The sequence below is a fragment of the Theropithecus gelada genome, chromosome 9 (genome assembly GCF_003255815.1).
Source record: "Theropithecus gelada isolate Dixy chromosome 9, Tgel_1.0, whole genome shotgun sequence".
NCBI lineage: Eukaryota > Metazoa > Chordata > Mammalia > Primates > Cercopithecidae > Theropithecus > Theropithecus gelada.
Genome location: NC_037677.1, coordinates 92,732,045 through 92,754,676, shown reverse-complemented (window position 1 = coordinate 92,754,676; position 22,632 = coordinate 92,732,045). Strand labels below are relative to the sequence as shown.

Below are 22,632 nucleotides of genomic sequence, written 5' to 3'. Positions count from 1 at the left end.
GTTCTTTCTTTTGAAAAGCCTAAGTCTACTTCTTTGCAATTTCACCTACCACTGGCCCTCTGAAATGACAAGAGTAAATCTATTGGTCCTTGTTTCTCACCCTGGGATTGTGGAAGGGAGGCAGCAGCGTGGCCATTTGGCTTGCACACCCTGCCAAACTTCCCATGTTATCTCTAATGGGGACAGTCACAGAAATATGCTGGCAAGACCAAGAGAAAATGGCATTCATATGAACACACCTATAAACTGTGTCCAATACCAAACCACACCACTTGTGAAACACTACTTTCTTTATATCAATACTGATACTTCTTTTTTATTTTTTAAAAAAGCCACATTTCTAAAAATTATTGCAATATGGCCATTTTTATGAGCATGAGGAGTTTGATCTAAGAAGTAATGTTCTATTAGGCTCTAATACAGAAACTGTCATCATGACTAAGATTCAAAGCACAACTCACTGGGTAACCACAAACACCTGTGCTTATGCAGTGATATACATGATCCAAAAGTCATGATTCACAACTATTTCTTTAAGAAGATGTGCAGGTATCAGGAATGAACATGTAAGACTATGATGATTTGTTGACATCCATGAAAGTAATTTAATTGGCTTTCCTTTTTGGTATGGCAGGGTGACTAACTTATTACAGGAAACTTATCACACAGTACAAGGTTAAATATGTGCTGCTATAGTTCATAAATTGACTTTTCAAGGCAAATGTGGCATGTGCGTGCTCAAGCCTCAGGGAACTGCAATCAAGTGCAAATATAAGTAAAACTTAATCAGGTTATCCATCTGACCCATGAATTGTCCTTTCAATGTGTTCAATTAGCTTACCCTTCACAGTATTCTAAGCTATTCCCATTGACAATTCCATTCAGTGTAGTGCTGCTCCAAGGGGTGCCTATAACCACTTGTGGGGGTATAAGTATAGTGGGAGGGCATTCCTTGATTTCTGCCTAGAACTGGTAGCATTAAACAGTTCGATGGAAATCACTGATTGACTAAATGAATGAAGCTGCTTCATTCAAAGGGTTGGAAAAGCTCAATAGGACGAGCAAAAATCCAGTTTACAAAGCTGGGGAATTGGAAGCCCTTAGTTCCTGAGAACACTGGACGTCATTTGATAAGGGTTTCATCCAAGTGAAACACTGTATTGCCTCCCAATTTCTCTCTAAGCATTGAGAGTCTTTACTCATCATTCCAAACCACTTACTTGCTACTTATATTTAATACTTATTTAAATTTATTTTGAATGGCATCTTGAGAACTGGTGTAAATCATGCTTATTAAACGTGTGCTTTCAGGGTCCTAGAATATAAATACTGGATCTTTTTTTCTTAGACTCTTTTATTTCCTATGTGGCATTGTATTATCAGCAATCTTTCAAAGATGAGCAACTTTACAAAAAAATGAGCAGGGGTCTTCTGTAGTATCACTGATAGGACCTACCACGATTTGATTTGCTTCCTACACCATTGCTTGTTTTTGTTTATTTGTTTGTTTTTGTCGTTACTTAAACAGAAAATCTCTGTCTACCTTTTTCTCCTGGTCTTCTCTGGCAACAGATTTTCTTACTTTCACATCATTAAAAATCTGGGGCCAGGTGTGGTGGGTCACACCCGTAATCTGGGCACTTTGGGAGGCCAAGGCAGGTGGATGGCTTGAGCCCAGGAATTCAGAACCAGCCTGGGCAACATGGTGAAGCCCCATTTCTACAAAAAATTAGCTGGGTGTAGTGGTGCACACCTGTGGTCCTAGCTACTTGGGAGGCTGAGGTGGGAGGATCACTTGAGCCCAAGAGGCAGAGGTTGCAGTGAGCCTTGATAACACCACTGTACTTCAGCCTGGGCAAAAGAGTGGGAACCTGTCTCAAAAAAATAAAAATAAAAAAAAAATTATGACTTTATTCTCTATAACTCTAGGAGCCATGGTGCTGGGGACTGTGGCTGTGACTCCTTTTGAATCACAACTGTGTTGTATTTTTATTGCCTGTTAAAAGTAAACTTTTTTTTTAAACACACAATTTTTTTGACACTGTATTGCCATCCCTTCATTTTTAAAAAACTCACTGGGAGCTTCATAAATGGAAGTGACCAGGCTACCTTCAACCTCTGAGAGGCCCTGCCAGGCTTTCAGGTGGGTGATGACAGCACTCATGTCCCACCATAGTCTTCTCTTAGGCTAAAGAGTCTTGGTTGGGTACATCAACCCTGTGCCTACATTTCTACCACTTCCCTTCTATTTTCCTGGTGTTTTACAGTTTCTAGAGCATCTTCACATTTGTGCCAGGCAACAGCTCCAGTTTGTTCAAGCAGCCAACCCTTCTGTCTTTGACTCTTCACCCACAACTCTTACCCAGGGAGACAGCCAGGACCCAATGTCCAGAAGAGTCAGTAAGGACCAGATCAGCAGCACAACCTGGCTTGACATTTGGATGAAGGACCACCAATAGCCACCGTGGAGGGTGCCTTTGCTCTGTGCCAGACACAGTGCTGAGGCATTGCCTGCATTATCTGATTGACTTCCCAGCTAAGTATCAATGTTATCTCCTTTTTATAGATTAGGTAACTAAGGTTCAAAGATTTTAACTAACTTGCTCAAGATCACACAACTGGAAACTGCTGGAGCTAGGATTTAGATCCAAGCATCAACAGACCTCAAAGAAGTGTCCCAGTTCTCCCAGATTGGAGTTGCAGTGTAACTAACTTAGAGCTCCACCACGACCCGACCAGCCCATAGCAACAATGACTTTTAGGAGAGAATTTACCTGCTCTCTGCATTCGTGTAAATTTCAGGCTTTCGTCCGACCTTACTTTACTCAGAGTTCTGAAACCCATCCTGAACCACTTCTCAGAAGTCTTCAAGCCCACTCCAAATACAGAAGTAAAGAGCTAAAATGGAGGGAAAGGCATACTATCAGTCTCTAAAATAATCATTATGACATCCGAGTCATGACCCTTTCTAGGTCTCAGGTAATGAAGAAAAAGTATAAGCAATCTTTGACCTAGTTCCTCCTGAATATGACAAGCAGGTGGGTGATGGTCATTTTAAGGGCATTTTTGTTTCAGATGAGTCCTTTCTTGACATGTGGCATTACAAAATGAAACAGAAGTAACAAGCAGGTTCCGGCACTTGTGCAGAGCTTAGGTATAGTCTAATTGATGGCCTGCCTGTGCTGTCCATGAGTGATACAGTATCTCTATAGGGCTCTCCACTTTGCTGGGTCTCTTACCGACACTCATGCTCTGCATAGGTACCCTCACATTTTGAAAAGAGATGCTCCTATAGGTTATATAGTTTCTCCACCATCACACAGGTGAGAAGTGGCACAGCCCAAACTTAAACCCCGGTCTATTTACACTCCAAGCCTGTACTCCTGCTCGTGGCCATATTTTAGGCCTGTACATCACTTTTGCAATGAAGGGACTGGTGGAAGTCCCTTCCACCTGCAGCTCTAAGGCAGGGAAAATTGAGAGGTAATAAACCCTGCTTCCAACTAAATGGAGAGGCAGTAAGGAGATTTTCAGACACAAATCTGCTCTTTAAGAGCAGTTCTGTCCTGTCCCCACCAACCCCCCGTGGTCCTCATGTCCCATGATGTTTGTACCCATGAGTAACAGACTCTTGGAGGGTAAGGCAATTTGTACATCACCGTAGCATGGCAATTATCTCGGCACCTGAATTTATTTAGGCATTTTCTTCCTAGAGCAAAGCTATGGACTGAATTCCCCCTCCCAACTCAATTTGTAGGTTGAAGTCCTAATCCCCAGTATGATGGTATTTAAGACAGGGCTTTTGGGGTCATGAGAGTGGGGCTCTCATGATGGGATTAGTGTCTTTTTGTTTGTTTTGTTTTTGAGACAGTCTCACTCTATCACCCAGCCTGGAGTACAGTGGCGCGATCTCAGCTCTCTGCAACCTCTGCCTCCCAGACTCAAGTTTTTCTCATGTCTCAGTCTCCCAAGTAGCTGGAATTACAGGCATCCCCCACCACACCTGGCTAATTTTCATATTTTTTAGTAAAGATGGGGTTTCACCACGTTAGCCAAGCTGGTCTTAAATTCCTGGCTTCAAGTGCACCTGCCTGGGCCTCCCAAAATGCTTGGATTACAGGCATGAGCTATGGTGCCTGGCCCTGGATTAGTATCTTTATGACACCAGAAAGATTGCTTGTTCTTGCTCTCTCTCTTGCCATGTGAGCAGGGGAGCATGTGAGGACACAGGAAGAAGCCAGAAAGAGAACCCTCACCAGAAACTGACCCTGCTGACATCTTGATCCAGAACTTTCAGCCTCCAGAATGGTGAGAAAATAAATTCCTGTTGTTTAAGCCAACCCATCTCTGTACTTTGTTATTGTAGCCCAAGCTGACTAATACAACCAGCCAGAATAAGTAATAAGATTAACTGAAAAGCCATTTTCAATAAATATATGTAAAATCACTTACTTTGAAGGATTGATATCGTTCATCATTTAACACAGCTTTAACTTCAGAACTTTCTCCATCTTCAATAATCTCCTAGTGGACAGTTGAAAAATACTTTAAATTAGTGATGTTAGACAATTACTGTCTAAGACTCTCAAATTCATGGATCTAGTTGCTTGGTTTCTCATGAAATGTGCATGCATCACATCCTGGGGTATTTCCTTAACTGATCTGGAGAAAACAAGATATTTCTCTATAATCTTGAAAATGCTAGCTCATCATATATCCAAGGACCCCTTTATGATCCTTAGGAACAAAGATACAAATGGTTAGGGTCCAGATCTACAGAATTCCAAACCAAAATCTTTGCTGAAAAATGTATGTCCAAATATTGGTGATAATTTTCTCTTCAATGAATATGACCACTGAAATAAGAAGACTTTTCCATTGAGAAGGTTAATTTTGGACCCACCAAAAAGCCAATCTACATTCAAGCCCTTGTGATATCTAGCTCAGAGCCCCCCTCCTCTGAGTAGAGTTGGGATAATTGTCCTTAAATAATATACCTTGCACTTGACTATATAGAAACTTACTACCAGATGACCGAGTTGCTTTGCTGGGGAATCCCTAAACACCGTTCAATAAATAAGCACAACCTCCAGCACTCTCCCTGGAGAGATGTAGAACCAACTCCACTTGATGTCAAATGCACCGCTGCTCTAAGGTGGCGCCCCCAGGTGGAACTGAGGTCCTCCACGCAGCCACTGTTTGAAATCAGACCATTTCCCTGCTGTCAAGCTTGTAAGTCACTTGAGTCTTTCACTGTGATTAATAACAATATGGGAGAGTTCTGTTTCTACTAGCTGGCTCCATGTAACCCCAGCTATGATAATATTAGGGTATGGATTATACATAACATACCTCTATCTATATGTTATAGTAGGTAGCTAGTCGGGCATGAGCGGAGCAGGAGAGGGCTCCCCGCTCCCAACCAGGAATGTCAGGCGACCATCAGGTGATGGTCCAGCAGTTATCACGCTATGGCTCTAAAATGATAATTGGTTGCAGCTGGTGCTAGAGAGCGGTAATTCCCTGATAGTCTGGCAGTTATCACACTATAAAATGATAATTGGTCACAGCTGGTGCCAGGGAGAAGCAATTTCCCAATAGATAAAAACACTTGAAATTGGTAATCAGCAGCTTCCAGTAAAATCTCAGGAACTGGGTGAGTGGGCATGAGCATGCACATTAAGAGACAAAATGGCAGAGTATGATTTTCTGAGGCATTCCACTGGAAAAGGGAAGAATGCCTCAGGTGAGCATGCATACAACTCCGGCAGACACACTGTGCCTGCACCCCTCCCAAGCACGAGGAGGGCACTGTGCATGCGGGTGACTCACCCTAAGGGAAGAATCATGGGAAAAGGGATGCAGGACCCCGGAAGTATGCCAGTGTATAAAACCCCAAGTCAAAAGGTCAAACGCTGCACTTGCCCTCCAAGTTGCCCACTTGGGTCTCTTCCAAGTATACTTTCCTTTCTTTCCTGCTCTAAAGCTTTTTAATGAACTTCCACTCCTGCTCTGAAACTTGCCTCAGTCTCTTTTTCTGCCTTATGCCCCTCAGTCGAATTCTTTCTTCTGCAGAAGCAATAATTGGGGTTGCTGCAGACCCGAACAGATTCACTATCAGTAACTCTGACACCTGCCACCACTAATGTATTTTGGTGCCATGTGACTAGGATATTCGCTATATATATATATATAAATAAATAAACACACACACACACACAGAAACAGGAGAGCGAGAGGAACGTGTATAAAGGAAAATTTGTGATGTACACCACATCTACATAGTTGATAGGAAAATCTGTTAGCTACATCTCTCTCTCCCCCCTCCCCACCTACCAATTGGGAAGTGGGACAAATCCCATTTCACCCTTACCTCTATGATACACTTCACCTTGGACCCCAGGCAGGGAATTCCTTCTGTGTCCTTCATACTGATGATTGTGAATGGCAGAGATTTCAATACAGAAGCTGCTCTCATAAATGTCACACAGGAGTCTTCATTTTCTCTAAACTCACAGTTTTCAGCCAGTATATCAAAGGCATCCTAAAGGATAAAACCAGATAAGCAAGAGATCTGCTTCCAAGCCCCTGAGTCAGTGGTCACTCACAAAGGCCTCTTGCTCTCCTTTAAATATTGGAATACCACTTGAGTGTTTCCTTCTAGGTCAGGATGGGGTTTCCCATACCCTTGTATTCCTCTATTGTGTCATGGAGTAAAGTTGAATTGAAAAGACAGGTACCAGAGTGCATTATACAGAAACCTGGAGTACACTGCCTTTAAACATTCACAGATGATTTAACTAGAGAGTGCTTTGGTGCTCACAGCATCTTGCTAGTCATGACTCAGCATAATCCCTCCTTCTGTACTATCTTCCCACTAGCCTGTGGCTAGAATTCTGCCTTGATCACTGAGCATCCCGGTAAAACACAGCGCTTAACACAGGCTTGTTGAATGAATGAGTTTAGTCATAGGCACACTGACCCAGAGCCAGGATTATTTAAGGTAGGGCATGTTTGCATTTCTAGCAGGGGAGGAAGCAGCTGCAGCTGTGTGATCTCATGCTCGGCATATCCATTAACTACAATTTCCTGGTCTTTCCAACACAGACATAGAGCTGGAAGTCTAGAAATGAAAAGCTCTGTATTGATCTACTACTACATGTTTCATCCAGCTAACCACTGACTGTAGGCTAACAGACAAGCAGTTGTGAGCTTTTAGGGCCAGGGCCGTTCAAAACACCATGACCAATCTGAGGGCTGAGTGGAGCTTTAGATATGATCTATCCAATTTCTTTTTGAATAGATGAGGAAACAGGCTCAGAGAGAGAAATTGACTTGCCCAAACTAGTGAATATCAGAAAGGCTGGAATCTAGGTTTGCTCAATTTTTTGGTTTCCCAGCAAAGGCTGTTGATGCATTGTTACCATTTCTATGTAATTTACTCTTACTATGTTTTGAACTAATTCCAATATTTGTTTTTTCAGAATATTTGCCTTTGACAAAGTGTTGTGCCCATTAATGACAACTCTCTGTAAATAGTAATCTGCTGTCTGTAAAGAATATAACCTAAATGTATTTGTCCATTTCCGGAAGGAAGGAGACCCATTCTTGATAGAAAGAAGGATAGAAGGATCAGAGATCAGGCTAGGGCTGTGGGTAGGTGGGAGGAAAACTTTCCCAAGTTTTCAGAAAAATTTATAATTTAATTTGTGGCTCCATGGAAAGAAGCTGCAAGCCCTTCGTTTGCCCTGGGTGTTGTTGTCAAGTCCTGTTACCGTGAATATCTGGTTACAGTTGTTTAAAGTGGTTCTTCTCTGACACGCATACTGGGAGATCTTTTGTACAGCAGTTGGTAGAGTCTTCGGGGGGCCTGGATTGGTGCTATCTGAATAGTCTCTTCTCACCTAAACAAATGCATAAGCATCCATTTTCAATAAAAATTAATAGTAATAATAGATATATATGGAAAAATTTGGAAGTAGTTGTCTGTGGTTGGAGGATAAAATTATAGGAGACTCAAAATTTATGTTATATACATCTCTCATATTTGAACTTGCTATTATCAACATGTATTTTTTTGAAATCTGAAAAAAAAACATGAAAAGACCTATCAAATATAACCTTCCTTTTCTATGAACTTATGTACTTATGGTCCAACCCCTCTTCCCAAAGATTCTAGCACAATTGCTCAAATATTTGGAATTGAGAGCTTAATTTTTTGTTTTGTTTTCTTTTGTTTTCTGAATGATCACAGTAAGAGAAAAAAAGGAATCTCCTGCTTTTCTGGCTGCCAGAATATCAAGGCTTAAATATTTTGAAATATTTGTGTATAAATGCGTTCAGGAAAATAGCTACCACTCATAAGGTACCTACTATACTTAACACACTGTGTTAAGTGCTTTACATGTATATTATTCTAATCTTCATGACCATTTTGTGAGGCTGGCATTATTGTTATGTCATGTTATAAAGGAAGAAACTGAAGCTTTGTAAAGCTAAGTGACTTGCCCAAGGTCACACAGGAAGTAAGCAGAGAATCTAGGGTTTACCCCAACTCTGTTGATTCTAAGCTTATGTTCTTAACCATCAAGCAAAGAACAGTGAAAATCACACCCATGACACTTACAACAAGCTGGTGTTTTCCTGTCATCTCCACCGGTTTCCCTGCTCCTATACATTCTATCAGCCAGGAGACATCAAGGAGTTCTGGTTGTGAGCTAACTTGTATTTTCTGTACTTGAAGCCACTCCAGAACATCTGAACCCGAGTTGTTCTCTGCTACAATGTGGGTGACAGAATCACTGCAAAATGCAAGACAGAGTTACCAGTTGAAGCATCTTTCAAAAATCAGAAGCTCTCCTCTTTCCTCAAGGTTTCTGAGCATTCCATCTGCTGGAGAAAGACACATGCTAGACCTAACCATAGGTTGGAGAATTTAGGCCTGCATGCAAGTGAATTCTTTCTACATTAATTAGTGTGGCAACAGTGGTCTGGATTACATGTCAGATGCATGAAAAATAAAGACAACATTAGCAGGACTGAGGTGTTGATGGAAAACCAAGGTCCAGAGAAGATGGAAGATGAAATTGCTCTTAAAGTAGCACCTAGCATTCCACATGAGGTTTTGGCATGCTGCTCCGTTTTTACTAGTGGAGGACTTTAATAATCCAACGGCTTTCAGACTTGTTTGACTGTGACCCACAGTTAGAAATACGTTTTATATCATGATCCAAAGTAAACATAGAAATAGGTACAGATGTAGCTATTCTTACATGGATTAAGCAACTGTCTTAATCCACTTAGGCTGCTTTAACAAAATACCTTAGACTGAGTAATTTATAAACAACAGAAACTTATTGCTCACAGTTCTGGAGGCTGGGAAGTCCACGATCAAGGGGTCGGCAGATCTGGTGTCCAGTGAAGGGCCATTCTTCATAGATGGCACCCACTATGTGTCCTCACATAGCAGAAGGGGAAGGCAGCTCTCTCGGGCCTCGTTTTTAAGGACATTAATCTCATCCACTAGGTGGAGCCCTCATAACCTACTCACCTCCCAAAGGCCCCACCTTCTAATATCATCGCCTTGGGGATTAGGCTTCAATTTATGAATTTTGGGGTGACACAAATATTGAGACCATAGAAACACCCCATTAAATGTTCTCACAGTTTATTATTAATAATAAATTAATTATTTATAACCAGCCTTCAAGAAATTTTGCTTTACATGTTTTCAAAGCCTGGACAGGGATCTTCTTCTTAGCAGGTACTTAGCACTTACCATGTTTAAGGCATTGGCCAAGTGCTTTACCTACAGCATCTCATTTGGCTCCTCAATAAGCGTTACATCATTCACACTTCAAAAATGAGGAAACTGAGGAACAGAGAGGTCAAGTGACATTCTAAAGGTCACACAGCTGGCAAATGATGCTCATCTTTTTTATTGTTTTTTCTGGGCCAGATACGTTATTTCTAGTTTTTAATAAGTCTTCATGGTCAGCCTTATATTATTGCACTCAGTGATTTTTAAGATCCTTTCAGTTCAAATAGTCTGTAAATCTGAGCAATAGCATGAGCACACAGCATACCCAGGCATCAAAGAGAAAACACAGCAATATTTTCTCTTTCTCCTCCTATTTTGTTTCCTTGATTTCCTCTTTCTCCATCTTCTTTTTTTGATAGAATCTGATTCATGAGGTATTTTTTTATTTACTATTATATGCACAACCCTAGATTCCTTGTGATAGTGGTGGTGGTGATGGTAGTAGGAGGAGGTTGGGTACCAAAGAAGACAAAGGAAGTTCCTGGACATTAGTATGTTATATGAAACAGATGGCTTATGGTGTGAATTATGACAGGACATGAGGCATGAAGATCTGCCATGTTCAGAGAAGGAAAAGAACATGGTGTGAGCTGGGAGAGGCAGCTGGTTGGTGGAAGAGCTGTTTTGTGTCTAGTCCTGAATGACACACCTAACAGGCAGAACTTAGGGTTCTCCTGGAAGAAAAGGGTCAGGGGCCAGCCAGAAGGACAGGGAGGAGAATGGCCTGGGTTGGAGTGGAGAGTTTATATTGGGAAGTAATTGTAGATGCAGCTGAATTGGTAGGGACAACTACGTTCTAGAGGGTCTTAGAAGCCTGTTGAGGTTTGATCTTATTTTCTGGGGTTGTGGAGTCAGTGAAGGCTTTTGTGAGCAGAACATTGATGGCACTACAGTGTTATTTTAAAAGATGAGTCTGGTACATAACAGTGATTTGGAGGGGAGCATAATGGGGTAGGGAGGGTTGGGGAGCTACTTAGGAAGATGAAACGATAGTGTAAGTGTGAGATGATTTTAACCCAGTCTGGCACAGGGAGGCAGAGGAGAAATATGGTGGACATCTGCATCAGCTTACCTATGAAAGATGAAGTCGGGGAGGGAGTCAAATAGCACTCCAGCATATTCATCACAGTAAGGTAATGGCACTTTTGGTAGAAATCGAGATTTAGGAAGTTGCGTCTCTTTGGGGGAAGGGGTGGAGCAGTGGAATTGAGGTTTATTTCAGGCATGCTGCATTTGAAGGACAGCAGGAGATCCAAATTAAAATATCTGGTTGACAGTTGAGATCTGAGGTTGGTGCTCAGAGAGATGTGGGGGCTGGGGTCAGAGCTGAGACCATCTGGACGGCAGGATGTGCAGCAGGCCCAAGCAGAAATAAGTTGTGGCAAAGCAACGCTGTACAAGAATTAAAGGAAGATGGATAACTGCTTCCCTATTCTGGATCCACATTGTTCCAAAATTCATGTATAATAAAATTCCTGAAGGATTCTTTGGATCAAGGATTAATAGGAATTGTTATTCCATCTATATTTCTGCCCTTTGGAGGAAAACATTATTATTATATTATTATACTTATGATATATTCTTATTTATTATAATATTATTACAATAAATAGAGTTTTGCCTAACCCTGAGAGGGAGAAGTGTATGCCAAAGAGGACCCCTCACCACCTACGCTCTTACCACTCCCTTCTACTGCGTCTTCTTCTGGGATCCTCCGAGACAGTGTGGGAATGTCCGCACTCACATTGTTGGGTGAGAACCACATGCATTTCTTAATTAATACAAGCAAATTTGCGGATGACAGGCTGTACATCATATGAAGGAAGACTCTGATTGAAACTCCCAATTCCTGTTCATTAAGCAACTAGCAAACAAAACAAAACAGCAACAATAATCTTAAGCACACACAAAAACCAAAAAGTCAGGCCAGGTGTGGTGGCTCACGCCTGTAATCCCAGCACTTTAGGAGGCCAAGGCGGGCGGATCATGAGGTCAGGAGATCAAGACCATGCTGGCTAACACAGTGAAACCCTGTCTCTACTAAAAATATAAAAAATTAGCCGGGTGTGCTGGAACATACCTGTAGTCCCAGCTACTCGGGAGGCTGAGGCAGAAGAATCACTTGAACCCGAGAGGCAGAGGTTGCAGTGAGCTGAGATCGTGCCACTGCACTCCAGCCTGGGTGACAGAGCAAAACTCCATCTCAGAAAAAAAAAAAAAAAATGGGAAGAGATGAACTTGGAGACGTTAAAAATTTCTCCCAGTGAATAATTTGTTGGTGGAGCAGGGATTGGATCTTATAGCTGTTCTCATCAAAGTCTGTGCGTTTGGCCATCCATTGCTTTGTGTTATTTGGAAAAGGAGGGAGCTGCTCACTTCCTCCTGTTGCAGAGGCACAACATCTGGATGGGTATCATAATAATAAGAAGACTGATTTCCTCCCAAGGGCAGAAATACAGATGGAATAGCACCTCCTATATAACACCAGTAAATGTATTGCCTTCCTGCTGCCACATAGAATTTATGTTTTGCTATTTTATGTACAATATTATATGGACTAAACTAGACTACAGGACATGTAGCACTGCCCCAGAAAATCTGAAAGAACAGCTGCCATAGCCACACATCAAGACGGAGCAGCCACAGGGAAGCTGTCAGGCTCTCTGGGCTCTGGGTTTTCCCTAAACCTCCGAGGGAGTTGGATGAGCCAAGGGGGAGCCCTGGACTCATCGTCCAAATTCTGGCCTCTCATCATCCACTCCTACCCCCCTAGTCCATCGCCACCATCTCTTCACCTAGGATTCCTTTGGACACAGCCCTGCCTCTGATGGGGACATTAGAATGCTGGGGGGTACAGAGGGGAGGGGGCTCAAGGCACTATTAAGTAACCAACAATAAATACTGGCATATAAAGGGAATCAGACTAGAAAGAAATACTCCCCTGACTATTAGCAAAGATAATGGTAATGACATACACACGTGCAGATATTCCTACTTAATCCTCACAATAGCCTTGCACAGTAGGCAATATAGTCACAGAGGAGAAAACCAAGCCTGGGGGAGCTTACATTTAGCTGGGGTTCAAACCCAGGTGTGCCTGACTCAAGCAGCCTCTTAACGTTCTGCTAGACTGTGGTTAGATGCCTGAGGGGGGCTTTGTTTGCTTGTTTGAAATGCTTTTCTGTATTTTCTCATTTTCTGTAATGAACTATCTATGGTCACTTTTCTACTTGGGGGAAAATATACATGAATGTCATTTTCAAGGACAAATAAATCTGTGATTGGGGCTGACATTGTTTCTGCCTTGCCCATAGAGACCCTGTCTTCCTTCTTATAATAAAAGGTGACAGAAACCATCAGGTAGCCAACCTCAACCTCAGAGATCCCAAGGTTCTGCTGAGACGGCTATTCCTGAAATATCAGTGAATTCCATCTTCTCCTAATTTCTTGGCCATGACCAATTGTTAATGCATTGGACTGAGTTTGGGAGGTCTTGAACCAATTATAGCAGTTCTGAGGGAACTGGGATTGGTCCCTCAGCCTCCTACAGGGAAGAAGATTCAGGGTCTCCTCCTTCAACTAGTGCTTGACTGTCAGGTGCCCAGCTTGGTCCTTGGTGTCCCTGAGGGCAGAGAGAGTGGCATGGTCTCTGGGTTATCCCTGGAGCCCAGCACATGGCCAGATTTGTAGTAATGGTAAAAAGATGATGGTAGACTAGATAGATGAATGAATGAATTAATAGCTCTAAAGGAATGTCTCTCAAACTCTAGTGTCTACCAGAGACATCCAGGAAGCTAGGTTAAAATTGAGGTTACTGGGTCCCATTACCAGACTTCAGAATCCCTGGGGAATTGCACCTGGGGCCCAGGAATATGCATTTTGACAAGCTCCGTTGGTGATTCTGATAGAGTCAGTCTGTTTTCGTTATCTACTGTTGCATAACCAATGATCCCAAAATATAATGGCTTAAAAAGGCAACTATTTTATTATATCTCACAATTTTGTGGGTCAGGACTTCAGGCAGGCTTGGCTGGGTGAACCCTCTGTCCTGTATTGTTCTGCTGAGATGCTGATGTTCCCTGTGGTTCTACATTCTGCAACCTTGGTGAGGATGGCTGGAAAGGTGGGCTCATTGCAACTAGGGACTGGGGATCCAAGCAACTTTATGCGGTCTAAGACGAGGCTCCAATGTCTTATATGAGGCTCTGGGGTCCCAGAGCTTGTGTTCCAGAGAAAGTCACGCAGTGTCACTTCCACTGTACCTTACTTTGAATCAGTCACCAGCCCTCTCAGATGCAAAGGACAGGGAAATCGCCCCTCTCTCTCCACGGGAGGACCTATGTTTTAAAACCAGCCTACAACTCCACTTTGAGAAACACCACTGTAGAGAAAGATCTTTTCTGTTGAACTGCCAGAGCCTAGATTTGATTCCCACTTGAGCCTTTGGCCTCAATGACAGCAATGTTTTCCAACATGGTACTCGTTTCTCTGCAGAGACATGACATAATTTTAGGAGGTACACAACTGAATATTTAAAAGGCCTATGTGTTCATTTATATCTATATTTTAAATTATGCATCTCAGATCATAGTTTTTATAGATATTATTCCTTAGAAAAAGGCTAATTTTATTTTAAATGAGTCAGTTTAGGAAACAATTAAAAGAAACACACTGGCCAGGCGTGGTGGCTTATGCCTGTAATCCTAGCACTCTGGGAGGCCCAACTGGGTGGATCACTTGAGGTCAAGAGTTCAAGACCAACCTGGCTAACATGGTGAAACCCCGTACCCACTAAAAATACAAAAATTAACTGGGTGTGGTGGCACGCGCCTGTAATCCTAGCTACTCGGGAGGCTGATGCACGAGAATCGCTTGAACCCAGGAGGTGGAGGTTGTAGTGGGCTGAGATCGCACCATTGCACTCCAGCCTGAGTGACAGAGCAAGGCACTGTCTCCCCCCCAACAAAAAAAAAAACAAAGAAAAGAAACAGATTACGTATATATTATAATAATAGATGTGGTAAAAGATATTACAAGAATCGTGACTGTGGCACTCAGATGTCTGAAAGCCCTGGGTTATGGAATTGACTCACAGACTTCAGTTGTGCATTTTTTTCCTCAGGTAACCATTTTTGTGTTCTCCCCGTCTTTCTTTTCCTAGTTGGTCCTGCCTTTCACAAAGTATAATTAGAATAATCCTCCATGAGGAAAGTGGCAGCTATTTTTGTTTGCCTAGGCATAGACTCCTTCCCACCCTCTGTCTGACTTTCTGGATCCTCATGGATGGTCACCTGCTGTTTTCTTTCCAGGGAGAGGTCATTCCTGATTCTTCCCAAAGTAGGACTTACTTTGTAAACAATGACTTAAATAGTCATTTACAGTTAAACTGAACTGTTTACAGTTTAAAGACCCTTCTACCAATTTCACTTAGCAACTAATCTGTTTCAGGATCCTCGGAACAGAAAGATCAGGCAGTTATGTTTGGTTTTATGGCAAACTCTTACTAGCACCACAAAGGACAGGATTCTGTTTCCAGTCCTGCTGTACTTATGACTGAGACGATCTTGCCTCGATTTTTTTTGGTGCACCTTAAATGGGATTAAGAAAATTTTTATTAATTTAAAGCCGCAAATTTTGAAATACAAAGTAATTTGGACTGGAGCAAGACTAAAGTTTACATCCCATGTTCATGCTCTTGAACTTATAAAAATAAAATATTTATTATGTTGCTGATTACAAAAGTAATACTCATGCATTGCAGAAAAAAAATTTCATTACAAAAATTACTCTTGGTAAACACAAGTTCCTTGGGCTGGTTTTATATTCACCAGATAAATCATTCTCTGAGCAAATATTTCTTGAGGCCTCCTATGTGAAAGAAAATTGTCTGAGTCTGTAGATGAAGTCTACACGTGGCCTCATGGAGTCAGAGAGGGGTAATTGGATGAGATTAAGAGCTTTTGCTCATCAAAAGGGAAAACTGGCAGCCCACCCTAGGCAGTGACTCCCACCAGCACTCTAGGGAGGAAGTGTCAGGCCTTGAGCCCAAGCTAAGCCATCATATTCCCTGTGACCTGCATGTATACATCCAGATGGCCTGAGGCAACTGAAGATCCACAAAAGAAGTGAAAATAGCCTCAACCGATGACATTCCACCATTGTGATTTGTTCCCGCCCTACCCTAACTGATCAATTGACTTTGTGACAACACACCCTCCCCACCCTTAAGAAGATACTTTTTAATATTCTCCCCCACCATTAAGAAGGTACTTTGAAATATTCTCCCCACCCTCGAGAATGTACTTTGTAAGAAGATCTACGCTCTGCCCACAAAAAATTGCTCCTAACCCCACCGCCTATCCCAAACCTATAAGAACTAATGATAATCTTACCACCCTTTGCTGACTCCTTTTTCGGACTCAGCCTGCTTGCACCCTGGTGAAATAAACAGCCTTGTTGCTCACACAAAGCCTGTTAGTGGTGTCTTTGCACGGACACGCATGACAGGAAGGCTTCTCTCTGGGGGCTTTCAGGAGTCTAAGGTCTTGGAGGCAGAGAGGTAAAGGGAGAAGGCACTCAAGGTAGTGGGGAAAGAGCGAGAAAATCTGTAAAGAAAACCAGGTAAGCTGTGTTTGGATTCTGGACCTGGAAGAGGCCTGGAGAGTGGCCAGTTCAACTTTTATTTTCTAAAGCAGGTAACTGACCTCTTTCAACTGGTGTTCTGTTTATTTTGCAAACAATGACTTTGAATATTTTGATTTCAGACACCATAAATTTGAAGTGTAGAATAGAACATTGCTAAAGATAAACAAAGCTGGATACTAGTTAAAGTGGGAAGGATGGTTTTGTTCAGTTATAATGATGGCAATAGGAAAGAGGCTCCAGTGTGAAGTGAATTCAACTTTATGGGAACAAAAGGCATGAGACTTTTAAAAAACTGGGGTGTGCTGCTAGGGGAAAGCCCTGAGGGGTAGTAGGGGTGTTGGTCCCTGTGACTAGGCTATCTGGGTTTGTTCATTGGAGCTTATCTGGAGGAGAAGCTAACTTTTGTGGTGTAAATTAGAGCATGGTCCTCTGAAGTTAGGCCCTCACCCTCCCACAGGATCTGAAAGTCGGAGTTGTCTCTTTGAAGGGTTGCTTTTCTCAGATCCTTGGAAGACAGTTCTGGATGGTTAGAAGAGTTACATCTCAAAGGGACAGAGAAAGGATTTATCATTGCAACTTTCTAAGTAACTGCTTTAAGAGAGGGTTCACGGGGCCAGCTGCCTATTGCCAGGGTTTGACTGGAATAAACAGGACATTGTCCTGGCAGTGATGAACTTTCTCAGGCAGGCATTTTAAAGGGGGCCATCCTGGGGACATGGATAACTGCTAGAAGCTGTGCTACAGTTTGGTCAAGGAGAGAGTCTTTACCAACATTGAGGAGGAAAAAAATCATGCATTTTACTACCATGAGATTGACAGGGACTTTTAGAGGCAATGGTTTTGGGATAATGAGTGAGACAGAATCCACACGTCAAACATTATACAGTGTCTGGATGGAAAGCGCAAGCAGCCAGTTTAGATAAAACTAGACCAAAATAATACTAGAAGACTAAAAGTAAAAAAATGAGTAGGCAAATGCTAGTTTTTTTTCCTAAAGAAAACTTGTTCAAACTTGGAATATGCTATGCTACTTTTCTAATTCCAGGTGGCAACAAAGGTACAATTCCTGACTTTCCTGTCTGACTGTAAGCTGCTTGTTTGCAGGACTCATGCCTTCCACTATTTTGTGTCTCCACAACCTGACAAATACTGCACAGAGTGGGCACTAACAAAGCCCTTTATTGGTGATGACATGATGCTGCATCTTGCTTTCATTGAAGACAATACCTTCCAGTGGCACTCTTGTAGATAAACTATGGAAGTCTACGAAGGATGACAGTATCTTCTGGTGGGTGTCAAGCTGCTTGAATAATGGAACTTGGCAAGTGTTAAACTGCTAGGTAGATGCAAAGATGGAGAACCAACCTTCCTGGCCGTGCATTTTCTTCCTCAACACCAATGATTTGGGTCAAGACACAGAGAGCTTAACTAATGTGTTTATGGAGGAGGATTGGTGACAGAATGAAATTTTAAAATAGCTCCATGTATTGGAACCCAGGATGAAATAAAGTGACAAGTAGTAGGTTCTGATCCTTCTCCAGCTTGACCAGGGTGACAAGTTGCTCTAAAATTTAGGAAGTTAGCCATGGAATAAAATTCAATATTCTTTTAATAAATATGCAAAAATATCTCAAGAGTTTTAATACTTTCCCTGATCTACGTTTTAAAACCAGCTTCCTATGGCACACTGAATGGCACATATTTTGCAATATAGCATAAATGTTAGCGAAACCCCAACCAAATATGTTGCATGCATGTTGGAGAATGAAATAGCTCCAGACAGTGCAACACTTTGAGGTACACCATTTCTGATTTGTGTGTTCAGGCCCAGGTAAAGCAGGAATCAGGTTTTTCCTCTAATTTAATCCTCCTGGCAGCAAAAAAAAAAATGTGTTAGGAGCAATGAAATTGTTGCCTATCAGCTGAAAAAACAGCTTTCTTTGTTATTTTTATTTTAAAAATACATGCTTATTGTAGCCTGGGCATGGTGGCTCACACCTGTAATCCTTTGGGAGGCTAAGGCAAGAGGATCACTTGAGCCAGGAGTCCGAGACTAGCCTGGGCAACATGGCGGAACCCCATCTCTACAAAAATTAGCCGGGCACAGTGGCCTGCGTCTGTAGTCCCAGCTACTTGGGAGGCTGTGGTGGGAGGATCCCTTGAGCCTGGGAGATGGAGGTTGCAGTGAGCCGAGATGGCACCACTGCACTCCAGCCTGGGTGACAGAACAAGACCCTGTCTCAAAAAAATATATATATGTGTATATATATACACTTATATATACATATGTTTATATATGTATATGTGAACATATATATATATATATGCATATATATATATGCTTATTGTAAAAAATATATTGGAGGCCAGGCACGGTGCTCCTGTAATCCCAGCATTTCGGGAGGCCAAGGTGGGAGGATCACGAGGTCAAGAGACCGAGACCATCCTGGCCAACATGGTGAAACCCCATCTCTATTAAATATAAAAAAAATTATCTGGGCATAGTGACGCATGCCTGTAGTCCCAGCTGTTTGGGAGGCTTAGGCAGGAGAATTGCTTGAACCTTGGGAGGCGGAGGTTACAGTGAGCTGAGATCGCGCCACTGTACTCCAGCCTGGGACAGAGCGAGACTCCGTATCAAAAAAATAAATAAATATATCGGAAAACACAGAAAATAAAAACAGCCATAATCTCTCCGTACTAACCCCCACCCCCAAAAAACCACTTATAACATGTTGATGGGTTTCCTTCCTGTCTTTGTTCTATTTGTTTATATCATTTGACCTAGTTCATATTGTGGAGGGAGAGCCCTTTCCTTAGGGTTTTGCTGTAAAGGTCAATGGATCCAGCAATTCACAAGAAAATAATGACACTTTACATCTGTCTAACTGTTTTAGTTTATCAAAGCACATTGACATGCATTATCTTATTTGGTGATCACATCAGACAGGCCATTTATCAGGATACTAAGATCAATGGGGAGAGAGGGGACCATGCCCCATACCCCATGGCTGGGGAGGCTCAGAGCCAGGATTTGAGGTTTCTAAATTTCTTATCTAGAGATTTTTACCCTATAATAATTTTTATTTTTCTATCCAATTAAAGTCTATATATCTATGTACAGAAATTCCGTTTGAGACCTAGAACTTCTACTTCCTGTGGTTTATTTTTGCGCCATAGAGCACATTTGTATTTAATGTGTCTTCTGGGCTACCAGCCTGGGAACTTTGCCATCATCACATGCACAGCAGCAGTTTGCTCACCATACACCAGTTAGCTTCCTCTGCCTCCTGAGCAGCTGGGCTTGGTCTCTGGCAGCAGGCATCTGGGGCATGTAGCTGCCTCTTCAGCTGTCCTGCCAACAGAAGAAACTTACCTCCCATCATCTTCCTGAGTGCCTGCCTCAGATGCCATGTATGTATTCATTGCCGTGTCTATAATAAATCAGTGGATTCTTGCTGGAAGCTTGGACGTTTCAATGGAGAGCTTTCCAGTAAGTGGCACTTCTGGCTCTTTCCTTCCTGCCTAACCCTTGCCAGATTTCTTTACCATGAAAAGCAGTTCCACATTTGCGAAGGCTTTTAATTTCTTTTTTAAAAAATCTATTTGTGGCCAGACATGGTGGCTCATGCCTGTAATCCCAGCACTTTGGGAGGCCAAGGCGGGCAGATCACGAAGTCAGGAGATAGAGACCATCCGGGTCAACATAGTGAAACCCCGCCTCTACTAAAAACACAAAAATTAGCCAGGTATGGTGGCACGTGCCTGTAGTCCCAGCTACTCGGGAGGCTGAGGCAGAAGAATTACTTGCACCTGGGAGGCGGAGGTTGCAGTGAGCCGAGATTGTGCCACTACACTCCAGCCTGGGCAACAGAGAGAGACTCCATCTCAAAAAAAAAAAAAAAAAAAAAGGAAATCTTTTTTTTTAGCTTCTTTACCTATATAATCTTCCTGTCTTCTCCAACTCTAACCTTCTATGTAAGTCCGTAAGATTAGGCAGGCTTAACAGTTAGATGAAATGTAGGATTTTCTTGGAACGGATGTTAGAAAATGAGATTCACAGTGGCTGTAGGAGTTTAAAAAGAGGCAGCAAGAGAGAAAAGGAGACCTTGCAAAGAGAGAAATCAGGTGGAAGAAAGGCCATGGGAAACTCAGGAATTTCTGAATGGGGCATTTTAGCAAAAAATGAATGAAAAGTCAATGTCATATGAATCATGGTGTTGTGAACGTGAACATATCTAAAAATTGACTTTTGAAATATGTCTCCTCAACACTTGGAAGCTGACATTTCTTCTGCATGACATGGTTGTCAGTTTTATTTTCAAATATCAAAGACTATTTTTACAATCAAAATGTTTTTTCACATAAAATTTTTATAGTTTTTCTGAAAATTTGTGGTCAATTTATTCCCTGCACAGTCAAAGCAGTCAATTGCATAAACCATTATTCCTTCATTGCAAGCCCCTTAACGATTTAATCCAGAACCATCACTTACGTAAAGGTTCTAATACCATTTGTTTCTGGATTTTGTTTTGTTTTCTCTTCATCTATTTGAGACCAGTGAAAAGCTTATACAGCAGTTAGAAAAACAATAAGAATAATTGCTGTTCAAAGTGAGTGGATTAGTGAGTGAACCAATCTAGGTGGTCCAAATGCTTCCATTACCTCCTTGCCTGGGTTCTGATTACATCTAACTCAGTGTGCTGTCTGTCACCCCTGGACAGAGCTGTCTTAACAGTGAATACATCTTTACCCAGCATCTCTCTTTCTAAGAACCCCACTAGGACTGCTCTTTGGAAAAACATGATCAAGGCCACATCTGGGTGCCTGTGGTAAGCTGGCTAGTCATCCTAGCCCGCCACAGATGCTAGTTGCCTTAGCACGCCCAGATGTGTAGGTAAGAGCCAAGCAACCAAATCATGCTTTCCGCATCAAAGTAGCCAAAACTTTTTTTATTGAACTCAATGATACTTTGTTCAATTTGGTCAAGAATAAAATTGAGTAGTTCAGCATTCCATTTACCAATTAGTGTTCTGCTTATCATCCCTAAATAACGCATCGCATAGGAGTGAAGAGCAAAACATAAAAAATTTATCTCATTTTTTGGTGTCAACTAGTTTCAATATAATTGCATTCAGTCCCCACTTATCTCGTTTTTCTTAACTAGTTGTTCTTTGATTTCAAATCTGCTATTCTCCCAGTGGGAAGATCGCCTCTTCCACATGTGGAAGAAAAAACAGGTTCCTTGGGTTCCCAAGAAGCTGTTCACAAAGCCCCTGCTTATTTACAAAGCGAGATCGACGCTGTCCTACCTGAGCTCATTTTCAACCCTGAACCCTTTCCTGCGGGCCAGCTCCATGAGGAACGCTCTGCGGGTGGTTCCCATTTTCTTCTCCAAAATGAAGACGACCAAATCTTGAAATTTGATGTCTTGAGGAGAGGAGGCCATCAAGGCACCCGTCTGGCGCGGTCTCTTCTTCCGAGGGCTCAAGTGGGATGTTTGTGGTGGATCCATGGGAAGAGGCTGCTGCTGCCTCTGGCTGGCCCATCAGGTGGTGTCTCCAGAAGGGAGGGAGACTGCCACCCTCCTACATGAAGGGTTTTGATGTCATCTCACCAGCAGACTCTGAAGCCAGGGCAGGGCTTCACGGGTGCTGCCCTGGCAACAGCTTCCTGCCAAAGTATGATGGGGAATTTTTATCTCTGTTCAGTTCATTTGTCCAATATGGAGATCATAATGAAGACAGTCAATTAACCTTTGTTTTCATATGCACAATCTCATTAGCTCCTCAGAGTAACCTTGTGAGGAAGGCCGGGAAGCATCGTTTGCATGTTATTTGTTTCTAAATGTACTGAGGTCCCTCTGTGGTCTTTATTTATTGATCCCTTTTAAACCTCCCAACTCACTTGCATTCTCCTCCTTTTGTAGACAATCATGACACTGTACTAGATGTCTGTAATTTGCATGGGTGTTATATTCTGCTTGTGGTTGTTTTGATTTTACATAAATGACATTGTTACATTTCTCATTCTGCCAATCACCTTTTTATTTCACTTGGAACTATGTTTTCCAGGTCTGTGTTCTAATTGCTCTGTTGCTTCTAACTGCTCCATAGTATTTCATGGTGGGCATTTACCACCTGTTCACTTACATAGGTACATTTTAT

The 22,632-nt window shown here is 42.2% G+C and overlaps 1 protein-coding gene across 2 annotated transcripts in view; it reads right to left on the bottom strand.

Moving 5' to 3' along the window:
* DNTT (DNA nucleotidylexotransferase) overlaps positions 1 to 22,148 on the bottom strand; it is a 35,507-nt gene extending 13,359 nt beyond the window's left edge. For both annotated transcript variants that reach the window (XM_025396558.1, XM_025396559.1), the window contains exons 1-6: positions 21,778 to 22,148; positions 8,627 to 8,801; positions 7,776 to 7,904; positions 6,374 to 6,544; positions 4,453 to 4,524; positions 2,775 to 2,898 (exon numbers count right to left, since the gene is read on the bottom strand). In XM_025396558.1, coding sequence (XP_025252343.1) covers positions 2,775 to 2,898; positions 4,453 to 4,524; positions 6,374 to 6,544; positions 7,776 to 7,904; positions 8,627 to 8,801; positions 21,778 to 21,980 — 874 coding nt within the window. In that variant the 5' untranslated portion in view covers positions 21,981 to 22,148. The remainder of the gene's footprint in view (positions 1 to 2,774; positions 2,899 to 4,452; positions 4,525 to 6,373; positions 6,545 to 7,775; positions 7,905 to 8,626; positions 8,802 to 21,777) is intronic.
* Positions 22,149 to 22,632: the final 484 nt, after the last annotated feature.